This window comes from Chiloscyllium plagiosum, chromosome 11 (assembly GCF_004010195.1).
Source record: "Chiloscyllium plagiosum isolate BGI_BamShark_2017 chromosome 11, ASM401019v2, whole genome shotgun sequence".
In the NCBI taxonomy this organism is placed as follows: Eukaryota; Metazoa; Chordata; class Chondrichthyes; order Orectolobiformes; family Hemiscylliidae; genus Chiloscyllium; species Chiloscyllium plagiosum.
Window position 1 is genome coordinate 62,967,019 of NC_057720.1, and position 16,068 is coordinate 62,983,086.

At 39.1% G+C, this 16,068-nt stretch overlaps 1 protein-coding gene across 2 annotated transcripts in view; it reads right to left on the bottom strand.

Moving 5' to 3' along the window:
* Positions 1 to 16,068, bottom strand: part of dhx9 (DEAH (Asp-Glu-Ala-His) box helicase 9) — a 73,565-nt gene that overhangs the window by 40,167 nt on the left and 17,330 nt on the right. The window contains exons 2-7 of one of the 2 annotated variants that reach the window (XM_043699530.1): positions 14,526 to 14,681; positions 13,499 to 13,639; positions 12,833 to 12,935; positions 9,468 to 9,574; positions 6,769 to 6,917; positions 2,233 to 2,279 (exon numbers count right to left, since the gene is read on the bottom strand). In XM_043699530.1, coding sequence (XP_043555465.1) covers positions 2,233 to 2,279; positions 6,769 to 6,917; positions 9,468 to 9,574; positions 12,833 to 12,935; positions 13,499 to 13,639; positions 14,526 to 14,636 — 658 coding nt within the window. In that variant the 5' untranslated portion in view covers positions 14,637 to 14,681. Of the gene's footprint in view, positions 1 to 2,232; positions 2,280 to 4,561; positions 4,650 to 6,768; positions 6,918 to 9,467; positions 9,575 to 12,832; positions 12,936 to 13,498; positions 13,640 to 14,525; positions 14,682 to 16,068 lie in introns of those variants that run through there. The other variant, XM_043699531.1, reaches the window with a different exon arrangement.

Below are 16,068 nucleotides of genomic sequence, written 5' to 3' on the forward strand. Positions count from 1 at the left end.
AACCAGGGAGATAGTGAGGAAAGAGATCAATCGGAGACTGGTACAGTTGAGAACAGGAGCAAGTCAAACAGTCAGGGCAGGCAGGGACAAAGCAGAGAACAAGGTAGGACTGATAAATTAAACTGCATTTATTTCAATGCAAAGGGCTTAACAGGGAAGACAGATGAACTCAGGGCATGGTTAGGAACATGGGACTGGGCTGTCATAGCAATTACAGAAACATAGCTCAGGGATGGACAGGACTGGCAGCTTAATGTTCCAGAATACAAATGCTACAGGAAGGATAGAAAGGGAGGCAAGAGAGGAGGGGAAGTGGCATTTTTGATAAGGGATAGCATTTCGGCTGTACTGAGGGAGAATATTCACAGAAATACATCCAGGGAAGTTATTTGGGTGGAACTGAGAAATAAGAAAGGGATGATAACCTTATTGGGATTGTATTATAGACCCCCTAATAGTCAGAGGGAAATTGAGAAACAAATTTATAAGGAGATCTGTTATCTGTAATAATAGGGTGGTTATGGCAGGGGATTTTATCTTTCCAAATATAGACTGGGACTGCCATAGTGTTAAGGTTTTAGGTGGAGAGGAATTTGTTAAGTGTGTACAAGAAAATTTTCTGATTCAGCATGTGGAAGTACCTACGAGAGAAGGTGCAAACCTTGACCTACTCTTGGGAAATAAGGTAGGGCAGGTGACTGAGGTGTCAGTGGGGGCGCAGTTTGGCACCAGCGACCATAATTCTATTAATTTTAAAATAATGATAGAAAAAGACAGACCAGATCTAAAGTTGAAGTGCTAAATTGGAGAAAGGCCAATTTTGATGGTATTAGGTAAGAACTTACAAAAGCTGACTGGGGGCAGATGTTCACAGGTTAGGGTGAAAAGGAAGGCTGTAGGTGTAGGGAATGCTTGATGACTAAAGAGATTAAGGGTTTGGTTAAGAAAAAGAAGCAAGCTTTTGTTTGGTACTAGACAGGATAGATCGAGTGAATCCTTAGAAGAGCATAAAGGCAGTGTGAGTATACTTAAGAGGGGAATCTGGAGACAAAAAGGGGACATGAGATAGCTTTGGCAAACAGAGTTAAGGAGAATCCAAAAGGGGTTTTACAAATACAAAAGGGTAACTAGTGAGAGAATAAGGCCCCTCAAAGATGAGCAAGGGGGCCTTTGTGTGGAGCTGCAGGAGATGGGGGAAGATACTAAACCACAGCGAAGAGGATTACCTCAGCTTACAATAGGATCTTGATCAGATGGGCCAGTTGGCTGAGGAGTGGCAGATGGAGTTTAATTTAGATAAATGAGGTGCTGCAATTTGGGAAAGCAAATCTTTGCAGGACTTATACACTTAATGGTAAGGTCCTAGGGAGTGCTACTGAACAAAGAAACCTTGGAGTGCAGGTTCATAACTCCTAGAAAGTGGAGTCGCAGGTAGATAGGATAGTGAAGGTGGCATTTGGTATGCTTTCCTTTATTGGTCAGAGTATTGAGTACAGGAGTTAGGAGGTCATGTTGCAGCTGTACAGGACATTGGTCAGGCCACTGTTGGAATATTGTATGCAATTCTGGTCTTCTTCCTATTGGATAGATGTTGTGAAACTTGAAAGGGCTCAGACAAGATTTACAAGGATGTTGCCATGGTTGGAGGATTTGAGCTATAGGTAGAGGTTGGAATAGGCGGAGGCTGTTTTCCCTGGAGCGTTGGAGGCTGAGGGTTGCTTTAAAGAGGTTTATAAAATCATGAGGAGCATGGATAGGCGAAATAGACAAAGTCTCTTCCCTGGTGTGGGTGAGTCCAGAACTACAGGGCATAGATTTAAGGCGAGAGGAAAAAGATATAAAAGAGATCCAAGGGATAACTTTTTCATGCAGGCGGTGGCGCATGTAGGGAATGAGCTTCCAGAGGAAGTGGTGGATGCTAGCATGATTGCAACATTTAAAAGGCATCTGGATGGGTATATGAATAGGAAGGGTTTGGAGGGATATGGGCTGGGTGCTAGCAGGTGGGACTAACTTGGGTTGGGATATTTGGTTGGCATTGACAAGTTGGACTGAAGGGTCTGTTTCCGTGCTGTACATCTGTATGCATCGATGTGTGAGATTTGCTGGGCTGATGTTGATTTAGAGACTCTCACATGGCAGCTGAGCTGTTATTGCAGTTTGTTAAAATAACCTTGTAAGTCCTACGGTCAAGAGTAAGGCTTTCACATCAAAATTTAAGTGGGTACTTACTTCTTCCCAGCTGTCTCACGTGAATAGTCATCTCTGCAATAAAACTCCTGAAATGACATGCACAACATGAAATTAACACTGTCATTTCAGCACTTCTACCAACCCACTGTTACTGAAATTTATAATAAATTTCATTAATGCCCAGCACATCGTGAATAATTGAAGAGTGTATGGTATTGGAAAAGCACATCCGGTTAGGCAGCATCCGAGAAGCAGGACAGTCGAAGTTTCAAGCATGAGCTTCTGCTGATGAGATCATGCTCGAAACGTTGATTCTCCTGCTCCTTGGATGCTGCCTGACCAGCTGTGCTTGCCTAGCACCACACTCTTCAACTCAGGATCCCCAGCATCTGCAGTACTCACTTTCTCCATATTGCAAATAATAGTAAACAAATTGGATTCGTTTACTACAGTTGTACTTGTTTAACTGACAATACAGCATTCTGCATTAACTGCAGCAAGCACAGAAGGCAAAACTACAGAAGGCAGTAATCTATTTTAGGACAGTTTAAATGTTACCTGTGTTGAAGCTTCTGAAAGGGTCAGATGTCTAAACTATACACAAACTCATATTTCAAAGAGATTAAGAAACAAATACAACAAGCATCTGTTAAACAATGCCAATTATTATATAACTGGCACAACACTGACGGCTGAGTCATGTGTGGTGGAGGAGTCACAACTGGTGCTGAACAACGTGCAGTCATCAGCGAACAAACCCACCTCTGACCTAATGGCGGGGCAATTGGTGAAGTCGTCCTTAGATCAAGGACACTCCCCTGAGGAACTCCTACAGGTATGTCCAGGAGCTGAATTAACGGTCTTCAACTACCACAACCAGCTTTCATGTCAAATATGACTTCAAACAGCGGAGAGTCGTCCCTGAATCTCATTGACTCCAGTTTTACTAGAGCTCCTTAATGCCACAAATCAGTCAAGTACAGCCTTGATGTCAAGGGCACTCACTTTCTCCTTACCCCTGAATTGAGCTCTTTCGTCCATGTTTGAACCAAGGAGCTAAGTTGCTCTAGTGGAACACAAACTGAGCATCAGCAAGCAGGTTATTACTGAGCAGATGCCGCTTGATATCACTGTTGATGATACCCTCCACCACCTTACTGTTGATCAATAGGAAATGGATAGAATGATAATTGGTTAGGTTGGATTTATCCTGTTTTTTTGTGTACAGGATACACATGGACAATTTTCCATTGTCGGGTAGGTGCCAATGTAGTCTAAATGTTCTGGAACAGCTTGGCTAGGGTCACGGCATGTTCTGGAGCACAGATCTTCAGTACAATTGCCAGAACATTGTCAAGGCCCCTAGCCTTTGCAGTATCCAGTGCCTCCAACTGTTTCCTGATATCACATGGAGTGAATCAAACTGGCTGAAGACTGGCATCTGTGATGCTGGGGACCTCTGGAGGATGCCAAAGGCCATTCCAAAACTGGTAGGGATTACATCGTATGGAATTCATTGTTTCACAAGCCAAATTTAGTTAATTTTCATCATCTGTGTATCACAACTAAGTACAGCAGCTTACGTAACCCATCATTTGCCATATACAAATTTAGACTTTTTAAAAAAATATTTGCCATCCATTGGTGTGGTAGTATTTTTAAAAAATCATACTGAAATATTAATCCATTTTTTACCTGTGATACAAACAAAATAAAGGATTGACGTATATAAGAAAACAATGTTCAGCAAAAGGCAGTGAATTTCCTGCTCATTAAGAACTTTGTGCTCTAGCTTAAGTATCTAATATTTTGCATGCAGTCTTTTTAGCTTCTGGTCTTAGTCAATTAACATTAAGATGACTACTCATCTCTGCAGTAAATTCAGAAAGATATTTTCTATTAGAGATAAGCTCTATTACATGCATTGATATAAATGAAAGACAGAACACAATAAAGATTTTAAGACTGCATTATATCTGAAATTTTAAAAAATGTCAGTGAAATATATTTCAGAAAACCATTCTTGCATTTAGCATAAACAAGAGCATTTGTATTCACAGCACTCTATATACATATATATGGTAATTTTAACCATGCATTGGCATCTGAATGAAAAACTAGTGAGGCGGAACTATCTTCCTGACTGGCTAGTTCCACTTAAGAACAAATAAACTCTGGTACTGTCATAGAACTTAATTTTTAATATTAAGTTCACACACAAATCTACAAACAAGTTTGGTTGTGCATTTTGAAAGATACTGCACAAAGTAAGTTACCCCGTCAATGTATGACTCAGTCCTGGAATGTAGTTCTTGGTAACCAGTTTTTTTTTTCAGAACCATGCATGTTTTGAATCTGTACAACTCACTTCTGATCCTATATTGGGTCAACTGAGATCAAGCACAGCAACTTCACGATTCAGAGAAGCCTGTCAATAGGCCCAATATCCACCACTCTTGGATGCCAGTATGTTTCTCTGCCAAGCTCAGTAAAGTTCCAATCTCCATCAGCCCTAGGTCCCTAGAACACCTATAGGAAAAGTGACACCAGAAATCAACAGCTGTCTATGATTGCTTGAACCATCATTCCTACAATGGAAGGATACCATGTGATAGCTTAGTGCAGCCTAAGCAACATCACATGTTTGCAAGAGAGATTTCTGGTGTCACCTCACCCCATGACAGATTAAAGGAGTGACAAGTTTGTCACTTTTGTTTAGCTTTCTACCTAAATGCCATTCATCTCTGCTGTAAAAATATTTGCCATGCACTTGAAAGTAGACAGGTCAGATCCTTCTGCCCACTGATGTGCACCAATGTTTTTTGCTCTCCAAAGACAATTACTATCTTCTATACTCACAGTTACCATGCAAAGCTGCATAATATTTTAGGAAATAGAATGAAATCTGATAATTTAGCACTTTCCTAAAAGTAGGTTTTGTACAGTAGATTCCTGCTATTTAGCCTAGTAGTCACAAAATTTCCAAATAAACTGAAATCATTTTTGAACAATATATTGCAGCTTGAAGTCTAAAAGAATTATACAAATCCACTTATTTTCTTCCAAAATAGCAGGTGCCTACTATACCATGCTTAAATATTCTTAGCATTCATAGGGGTACTGGACAACTACCCCACAGAAAGCTCTATATAAACAAAGAAAGCTGGCTGAGAAACATGCTGGTACCATACCATCATGTATGGAGTAACTCAGCTTTTAATCAAAAGAAAATCATTAGCTGTAACTGTTACATTTTTTTGGAATAAAATTTAAAAACATTTTTCCTGCAAATATCTTTTTGACAAGCTAGCACAACACGTCATTTCCCTGCTCCTTCAGTGTTGAAAGCGTTTAACAACATTCTGTCACTTCTACTGAGTAGAAGGATCAGAAAACCACAACTCATATCTTAATATTGATATATTCAAAGGTAACAAAATATCTTAATGTAAACTGAACAGTAGACTACACTTTTGCTAACCTTTTTTATGTTAAACAAAATTTACAATACTACAGATTAAACTTCTTAAACATTTAAGTTACTGAACAGTTCAAACTGATCAAATGAGGAGAAATGTCTTCACAGGCAATTTAGCATTCAGCATTATAATTACATCCTACAGCATTGTTACCAAGCTCAATAAAAGTATAATGATGCTGCAGATGGATATTGCAAAAACAATCTCGAAGTGCGTTCCTGCTCATCCCCTGAACTCTATCGTTTCTGGCTTTTCTTCCCTTACGGATACTAACATTCTTGTCTAAAGCATGGTGGGAGTTCAAATGCACAGAAAACACAAGTTCTTATGCATCCATTGGATTGTTCAGAATGGCACTGCAAAAAACCTGGAGGATTACTGGTCAGCACTTGCAGTTACTGTTGATACAAAAAGGTCCAGGACAGCTGGTAAATACTAGAAAAAAAACAAGAATTTACCGTTGAATAATTAACAAATGTTTATTTTGTGCATAATGGACCGTTGCCATCTAGGTTGTGTTATGGCAAGAAGAACTTGAAATGTACTCAATTAGTGCTCAATTCCGTAATAAAAATAATAAATTCTGCTGCTTAAGGAATAAGTAGAATTTACAATGCACCATTTAAGTCCTAAAAAAGATACATGCACTTAACTAACGAAGCTGCATTTGATTTGTTAATTATTAATAACATTAACAAGCAGAGCTCTTTTCCTGGAAGTTAATCAAGGATTAAATATTAGCCAGGATGAGCTACTCCAATGGCAATCTTTGCATTTATGACAGTAAATCAGGATAGAATTGCAAGAATATCTAATCTCAAAAAGTGCACTTACATCTTTAAATGTATGTTATTCTGTATTGTGTAGCCCCTGGAAGAATTACTGCTTTTATATCCTGCACAGCTGTGCACTCACCACTCATGGGGGAAACCATGCAGCCAACAACTACATTGCTCCCATCACTGAAATTTAGCCTCATTTGACAATTAGGGATTAAAAGGCTACTAAATTACTATTTCAGAATTGCAAGAAATAAAAACCATCGAGTTCATTACTGTAGAATTGTTCAGCTGATTCAAATTAAAATATGCCAAACCTGTTGTGATCAGGTCCAACTTGTGAATACTTATAATCTGCCTGAATCTTCTCTTTTTGGAAAAATTGATTAAGTTGAGCTTTGGCATTTTCAAGTGTCCAGTTGCCATGAAGACCAGCATTCAAATCCAAACCTTCAGATTCCAGAGTCTGGGGAGGGGAGATTTGTTTTTCTTAAAAAGACATGTATACAAAGCTGTCATGACAAAGTTTTAAAAAACCTTACAGTAGGAAATATCATAAAATAATCATTACAGGAATAAATGCATTAAGTATCTAAGCAAGCTCAAAATGTGCTGATGCACTTAGCGTTCACCATACACCAAGAGGTACACCTAAATGTCAACCAGTATTAAAACTAGGAAAGGCAGGTGAAAATTGTGGTGGACAGCATCCCTACTCTGACTTGCCAAGGATTCATAGAGTTTTCAAGCATTGTGTACCCTTTCAGGAGCGAGAATCTTAGCTAATCTTGCTCATTACTGAACCTGAAGACATCACTGATTAAAGTACAACCACATTTGATGAGAAGTCAAAACTCCTTGTGTAACTCAAGATCACGTCACTACGAGACCAAGGAATCTCATGTCTGATTATTTATTCTGGATTAGTGGTGCTGGAAGAGCACAGCAGTTCAGGCAGCATCCAAGGAGATTATTTATTCTATTGGTTATGCAGGTTAACTGAAATATATGAAATTAAAAACAGGTACAAACATATTTCTGAGCTGACAATCCGAACAACTTTCCATTCAGAGGTTTCATCTCTTTAAACACTTGCATTTTCTTACATAACTTAGTACATTATCGATTCAAAATTCAAGAGATTTCACACAGAAAATGTTCTGATAAAAGGTTGTGATGATATTTCTTCCACACAGTCATAGAGACGTACAGCATGGAAATAGACACTTCGGTCCAACTCGTCCATGCCGACCAGGTATCCTAACCTAATTTAATCCCATTTACGAGAACTTGGCCCATAATCCTCTAAACCCTTCCTATTCATATATCCATCCAGATGCCTTTTAAGTGTTGTAATTGTACCAGCCTCTGCCACTTCCTCTGCCAGCTCATTTCGTACATTAACACACACTGTGTGAAAAAGTTGCCCCTTAGGTCTCTATTATATCTTTTCCCTCTCACCCTATACCTATGCCTTCTAGTTCTGGACTCCCCCACCCCAAGGAAAAGACCTTGTGGTCTATTTATCCAATCTATGCCCCTCATGATTTTATAAACCTCTATAAGGTCACTCCTCAACCTCCACCGTTCTAGGGAAAACAGCCCCAGCCTATTCAGCCTCTCCCTATAGCCCAAATCCTCCAACCCTGGCAACATCCTTGTAAATCTTTTCTGAACCCTTTCAAGTTTCACAACATCTTTCCAATAGGAAGGAGGCCAGAATTGCATGCAATATTCCAACAGTGGCCTAACCAATGCCCCGTACAGCTGCAACATGATCTCCCAACTCTTGTACTCAATGCTCTCACCAATAAAGGAAAGAATACCAAACACAGCCTTCACTATCCTATCTACCTGTGACTCCACTTTCTAGGAGCTATGAACCTGCACTTCAAGGTCTCTTTGTTCAGCAACACTTCTTAGGATCTTACCATTAAGTGTATGTCCCTCTGATTTGCTTGCTAAAATGCAGCACCTCGCATTTATCTAAATTAAACTCCATCTGCCACTCCTCAGCCCACTGGCCCATCTGATCAAGATTCCGTTGTACTTGGATGCAACCTTCTTTGCTGTCCACTACACCTCCAATTTTGGTGTTACCTGCAAACTTACCAACTATACCTCCTATGTTCACATCCAAATCATTTACATAAATGACAAAAAGAAGTGGACTCAGCACTAATCCTTCGGACTCGCCACTGGTCACAGGCCTCCAGTCTGAAAACCCTCCACCACCACCCTCGATCTTCTACCTTTGAGCCAGTTCTGTATTCAAATGGCTAGTTTTTCCTGTATTCCATGAGATCTAAACTTGCTAATCAGTCTCCCATGTGAAATCTTGTTGAACACCTTACTGAAGTCCATATGGATCACATCTACCACTCTGCTCTCATCAATCCTCTTTGTTACTTTTTCAAAAATCTCAAGTTCACGAGACATGATTTCCCACACACAAAGCCATGCTGACTATCCCTGACTTTCCAAATACATGTAAATCTTGTCTCTCGTGACTCCCTCCAACAATTTGCGCATCCATTGACGTCAGGCTCATCAGTCTATAGTTACCTGGATTTTCCTTATCACCTTTCTTAAATAGCAGCACCACGTTAGCCAACCTCCAGTCTTTCAGCACCTCACCTGTATCTAACGATCATACAAATATCTCATCAAGGGGCCTAACCATTTCCCTAGCTTCCCACAAAGTTCTAGGGTACACATGATCAGGCCCTGGGGATTTATCCGCCTTTATATGTTTCAGGACATCCAGCACCTCGGCCTCTGTAATATGGACATTTTTCAAGACGTCACTATCCATTTCCCCACATTGTATATTTTCCAGGTCCTTCTCAGATCTGCTGTGTACTTCCACCATTCTGTTTTTATTTTGGTTTTCCAGAATTAGCAGAATCACTTTTTTTTTAAATTCTCATTTATTAGCAAGTTTGCACAGAAAATATTCTTTACAAGTTTGAAGACATTTACAATACAGCTCTTATCACCATATAAATTCTCTTACTGCTTGGGCTTCCTGTTCATCTCTCTTCTCATAATATTCCTTTAAATTGGCTCCACGTTCCCAGTAACCACTGAATCCTCCTCCCTTACCCTCTCCACTGTCAGCATCTGCAAACACAAAAGCATTTAAACAGTAATAGTTAAATAATATTTTGAAAATTCTTTCTACTAAACAGTCAGATCAAATTTAATAGCACTCTTATAATGCTTTCAAGTTGCTGGTACCTGATATAATCATCACATCATAAACCTGAGATTTGTTTAAAACCAATACAAGAACCATTATGCCTAAGAGGTGGTTATGGCACCATGACACATAAAATAACTTGGTACACTTTTCCAGTTAGGATGTGGTGCACAGAAATTCACAAACTTACCACATTTAAATCCTGATCAAAATTAACACAGCTGCCTTAATTGAATCATAAAATGTTACGGCACAAGATGATCCTAGCCCTTGGCTATTTCATTGAGTTAACCAATTTATCCCATTCCCTGTTAATTTCCTATTTCCCTGTTTTTGCCTTTTTCATTTATTTATTCAATTACCCATTAAAACTGCTTCTACCTTACTTTCAGCCAGTGCATTATAGGTCATAACAACTTGCTGGCTGAAGAGAAAAATTTGTCAATTTGTCACCTTAAAACTGTGATTTCCAGCTATCAATTCTTCCATCACCAGTTTCGCCTAATTTGCATCATTATCATATGCCCTCTAGACACTTACAGATAGTATCTAATTATATCTCAGAACTGACAGAAATCTGTCCAGCCTTGCCCACCTGACATCCAAGACAAAGGTAAACAAGTTCCTCAGAATTACTCTACATAGGTGATGTTGCAGTATCATACCATATAGAGGACATCTTCGGCAACAAATTGGGAGACTCTCTGCAAGAAGTCTGGTTTAACTAGAAAAAGATCATTAAAGCAAGAGCTCTGGAGGATGATAGTGAGTGAATAAATTAATAACACGTGACAACTCGGTCATTTTCATCAGTGAATGACAGCTGAATACCCAAAGATCTACCACACAGTGAACTAGCTATCAGGTCACAATCCACTGGACATCTGCATCCCCAATATAAGGAGAACAGCAAGTGAGATACAAGGATGGTGGACACAGACAACTGGGAGGTGATCAACAATGGCCATGACAGTGGATGGATGTTTACTGTTTTGAAAGGCACTGGAAGATAAAGTCAAATCGGAAAGCTCAACTAGCCAAGAAGAAAACCAATAGAAAAGGACGTTTTAGCAAAGGTGCATCACCTCAACCCATTGCCTTCATTTGCAGAAAACATAGCAGCGATTGCCATGCCAGAGAGGGGCTTGAGCTTCAAAAGCAATGTTTAACAGAGAGTTGAGCATCAAGACAAACAAACGTCACAATATGGATGGCTAGAGAAGTGATTGCTGGGCCTCTTGCTGAGATATTTGTATCATCGATAGTCACCAGTGAGGTGCCAGAAGACTGAAGGTTGGCAAACGTGGTGCCACTGTTTAAGAAGGGTGGTAAAGACAAGCCAGGGAACTATAGACCGGTGAGCCTGACCTCAGTGGTGGGCAAGTTGTTGGAGGGAATCCTGAGGGACAGGATGTACATGTATTTGGAAAGGCAAGAACTGATTCGGAAAATTTAGAAGGAATTTTCTTTCCAGCTTTGTGGACCTCCAAAGTCTATGCATGGCAATGACTTTTGGAACCCAAAGTCAATGTTGATGCTGATTGTCATGTATACAATGCTGGAGGAGGTTCATGTGCAGCTTTGACAGAATGTTGCTTCTAACCTTATACTGTCACTGATGAAGATGGTTGACATTAGCACACTACCCAAAAGAAGCCCTGCAGGACTACACTGGAGTGGAAAGGATTGGACTCTAAAACAAAGCATCGTCTTATTTTATGCTCAGTCTGGCTCTAGCAGTGTTGAACATTTTTACTGATTCCCACTCTTCAACTTTACTTGGGCTCCAAGACACCAAATGCAGCCATAATGTCAATGGTAGTCATTCTCACTTCATGTTTATTGTCTAATTACATTCCTGTAATTACAGTACAACTTTTACAAGGCTGCCAAATTTTAATAAAAGTTTTTTTAATTTGTTTGAGATGTGGGTGTCATTGGCCAGATCAATATTTACTGCTTATTCCAAATGCCCTAACGATGGTGGTAGTGAGCTGCGCTCATGAACTGCTGCAGTCCTTTGTGTAGGGAACACCGAGAGTTGTTAGAAAGGGAATTTGAAAATTTTGACCCAATAACAATGGCGTGGTAATTTAGTTCCAAGTCAGAATGTTGCATGGCTTGGAGGGGGAGCTTGCTTCTGGAGATGTTTGCATGCATCTGCCTCCTTTGCTTTCTAGGTGGTAAACGTCATGGAGTTGAAAAGGTGCTGTTGCAGAAGACTTGGTAAGATACTGCAGCGCGCCTCTATCTCCAGTATGCGTCAATGACGAAGGAAGCGAATGTTGAATGTCGTCAAAGGTTCTAATCAAGCCACATACTTTCATCTGGATGATGTCAAGCATCTTGAGTGTTGTTGGAGCTGTACGTATTCTACCACACTCCTCACTTGCACTTTGTAAATGGTGGACAGACTTTGGTGAGTTAACTATTGCAGATTTTTTGCCTCGGATGTGCTCTTATTGCCACAGCATTTATATAGTTTTTGCAATACAGTTCGGGTCAATGGCAATTCCCACAATGTTGACAGAGAGGGATTCAGCTACAGTAATGCCATTGGAATGTCAACAGGCTATGGTTAGATTCTCTCTTGCTGGAGTTAGCTGTCGCTTGGCACTAATGTGGTGCGAATGTTACTTGCCCAAGCTTGAACATTGTCCAGATTTGCTACATATATATTTAAGCTGCTTCAGTAACTGATGAGTCACATTTGGTGGTACTCAATATTGTGCTATCATCAGCAAGCATGCCCATTTCAGACCTCTTGATAGAGGGGAGGTCATTGACAAAGCAAGTGAAGATGGGAAGTTTGGCCATATGTTCTCCACAGTTCAAGTGCAACAGACTATACTGTTACGTAAATAACATAAGGCACTAGCACGTAATACATAGTGAGCATTTATGTCCAACAACTACTGAGTTGTAGGGAAGTAATAAAAAGTACAAAAATAATCCAAGCAGATGGATGATTAATCTCACTACAGACCAGATATTACTGCATGAACTCAGCTTATGTGGCACAAATGGTGAAAACATTAATTTAGGTTTCATAAAATAAAACTGGAACTTCACCATGGAAGACCTTTCATTTGCTGTTTTAACATTTCCCAAACACACAGGAATATGTTCAGAGTCCATTTTAAACATGATACAGTCCTACTTTAAAAACAATGACTTACCTTGTTCTTTTTTCAAAGTTAAGTGAGGAGCACAAGGCCCACCGAATGGCAATTCCTCCGTCACACTACTTTGACCACTATTAACACAATCGGGTTCAATTCCCTATCAAAAGTTAAAGAAAGTAACCATCAAAATTTAATTAAATAGTTTACATCCACCAAGTGTATATTCGTAGGTGGGTATTATGTCAATAAGTGATCAGATAGATTGCCAAAATCAAGTACATGAAGAAAGGAACTGGTGGAATTAAGCAAGCTTCCTTAATTTTGAAACCAAAAACAAACGTCATAAAATAGAGGTACATACAAGTTTTAGGTTTCTTTCATTCATATTTAAGTTCAAGCTTCTGAACATATAAAACTCCTCTTCTGTAACATTCATCTAATAGTCCACAAGCTTTCACATAAAAAAAAAAATTCTGATAAATTCATTAGAACAGGACAGAATGTAGTTTGAAGCATTTTAAAGATTAAAAGAGTTATTAAAGCATTGTAAGGTCATCTGTATCCGAGGGTACTATGAAACATTCACATAGAATTGATTCAATAGCGAAATATAAACTACAACACAGAAAAGATAAATTTCAAATAAAGCTTCTGCTTCACAGTAAAAAAAAAAGAATAATACAAATAATGAAAGGAAGAAATGATTAAACGTGCAACCACCTTCAAAGTAGGAACCTCATCAGCTTTCATCACTCCAGTCCTAACAAGGTAATTGACAAAATCCCTGGCAGCATTTGTCTGAGCATCCTTTTTGCTGGTGGAGTTTCCCATACCAGTATAATTAAATCCATCTATTCGAACCTAAATAAAACAGTGTCATGGATGAATATTCTCTCAGTTTTCTTCTTTTCAAGTCACATTTCGTTAAGCATTCTGTGCTGTAAAAGCTATTACACTATTTATTTAAAACACTGATTCAGACACACGTTCTTGTCCGAGCAAAGATTATAAGAAAGATCTGCATTTGTATGAGGATACTTCAGATTGCTTGACCATCCCCTTCTTCTGAAAGGTTGACTCTAATGTTTCCAATAACATCACAGAAGGATACAGTCCCTTCTTACTTAGCTTTCTTTTTCCGAGGAAAGGAAAAAGCAAGAGCTAGGCACAGGTGCTTAACACAAACAATCAAGTGCTGCAGAAACAGAAGAAAATGACAACTTCAATCAGAAAGAAGGGGCCAACATAATGATAAAGTGGCATTGTAGGAGGAGAATGCTTAGCTGAAAATGAGAAGGGAGCATAAACTAAACTGCCAGGATACCTTAACAGATGTGTAGTTGTCTGCTTGGCAGACAGATTGTGTTGGTGAGCAAATATATTTTGTAGTTCTATTACTTTAATGTACATTGAATAAAACAATGATTACTCTTTTTCCTGAATAGCAAACATTTTAAACTAACTTATTTACTGGTGTGATTAATTGCATTTGAGCCCAAGGTGATATCCCTACCCCGCCAAAGTTTCAAACCAGCAAATATCTAAGTCTGACCTTAGCCCCAAAGTAAACAGAATTTCAAGCTTGGTCTCAAAGACAGAAAAACTTCAGAGATTTAAAACACTGAAGTCTAAATTCCCTACTCGCTATTTCTGTTGCCACTCTATAGGCAGTTATTAACACAAGGTCTCAGGCAGTAAATTGAAGAGAGGTCAAAATTGGCAGAACATAAAACTACAAATATCATACCTCACAAACAAATTTTTGCCTGTTCTTGTTACCAGCTGCACGGATATCATAACTCGGAGTGACCTTGCGTTTTCCACACCAAGCATACAAGAAGTTCTTTATGTCTGTCATGGTTCAGCTAGATTCCTGACACTTTCAATGCTAATTGTTTGCTCCCTGTGGAAACAAAATAGCAGTAAATGAGAAAAACAAGAACGAAAACATTAAAAGTTCGAGACAAGACTGATATTTAAATGGGACATTTTCTAAGTCTATTCTTGAAAATAGTGGATTTTTGTTTGAGTTTCTTAATAAATTTGCCATCTCCACCATTGTTCAGTTGGTAGCACACTCACCTCCAGTCACAACATTCTGGCTTAAAGTTCCATTCCAAGATTTGGATGCAAAAATAGAAGCTGACATATCAAAGCAAAATGAGAAAGGAGAGCATTTAAAAGTGCTGATTTACAGGCAAGACCTTAAACAAAGGTCCCATCTACATGTGAAGAAGGGCCACGTGAGGTTCTGAAACACTAACTCTGCTTTCTGTTCACAGATGCTGCCAGACCCACTGAATTATCCAGCAATTTCTGTTTTTGTTTCAGACTTGCAGCGTCTGCAATTATTCTTTTTTTGCCAAAGTCCCATCTACCTGCTCAGCTGGATGTAAAAGATCCCGTGACACTAGTCCAGGAAAATTATCTTTGGTCCTGGTCAATGTATAGCTCTCAAACAAACAAATTAACTCGTCTTTATCAATTGCTACTTGTGGGAATTTGATGAATACAAATTAGCTACCACATTACCTCCATTACAATGGCCACACTTTAAAATGAATTAGCAAAACACTTTTGAGATGTCGAATTTTTGAAAAATATGTGTATATATAATATATATATAAAAATGCACACCTTTATTTTCTCTTTTGTTTAGAGCCCCATTTCTTCCTTGTTCCTCAAAAGCTATCAACTGAGCAATACAAAGCAAATTTCTCTATCAAAGTATACTGACCACATGTTACATGTTTTTGCTCTGTGTATAACCAAGTACCGCTGAGATGGAAGTATTGCACTAAATTCACTGCTTAACTAAGTAAAACACTTGATACCACAGATAATTTGTTGAGCGATACTTCTAAGTCTGTTCTGATAAATAAAGCACAACAAAGACGGCAGACTAGGTAATGTGCAGCTACTGCAGTATGAGGTTTCCACAGCAGTCACATTTGCAGTGTTTGCAGCTTGAGCAATTTGGCTCACAGTTGATGAGTTGGAGTCTGAGCTTTCAACAGTGCGATGCATTACGAAAGACAAAATACCTGGACATTATCCGCCGGATGGGGGCCACAACACCTATTAGGCTAGGTACTTGGAATCTGGCTCCTGGCTAAGAATAGAAGTCTAAGAGATAGATATTTGAATCCAGGAGGTGGAGATCTTCAGCCCTTGGAATTTATCCAATAGGTTTAAAAAGGTCCTTGCAGCTCATGTGATGACACAGGGAGGATGAGTAATCTGACGCATCATGGTGCAGGGAGCAAGAAACTTTAGTAAACAGTACAATT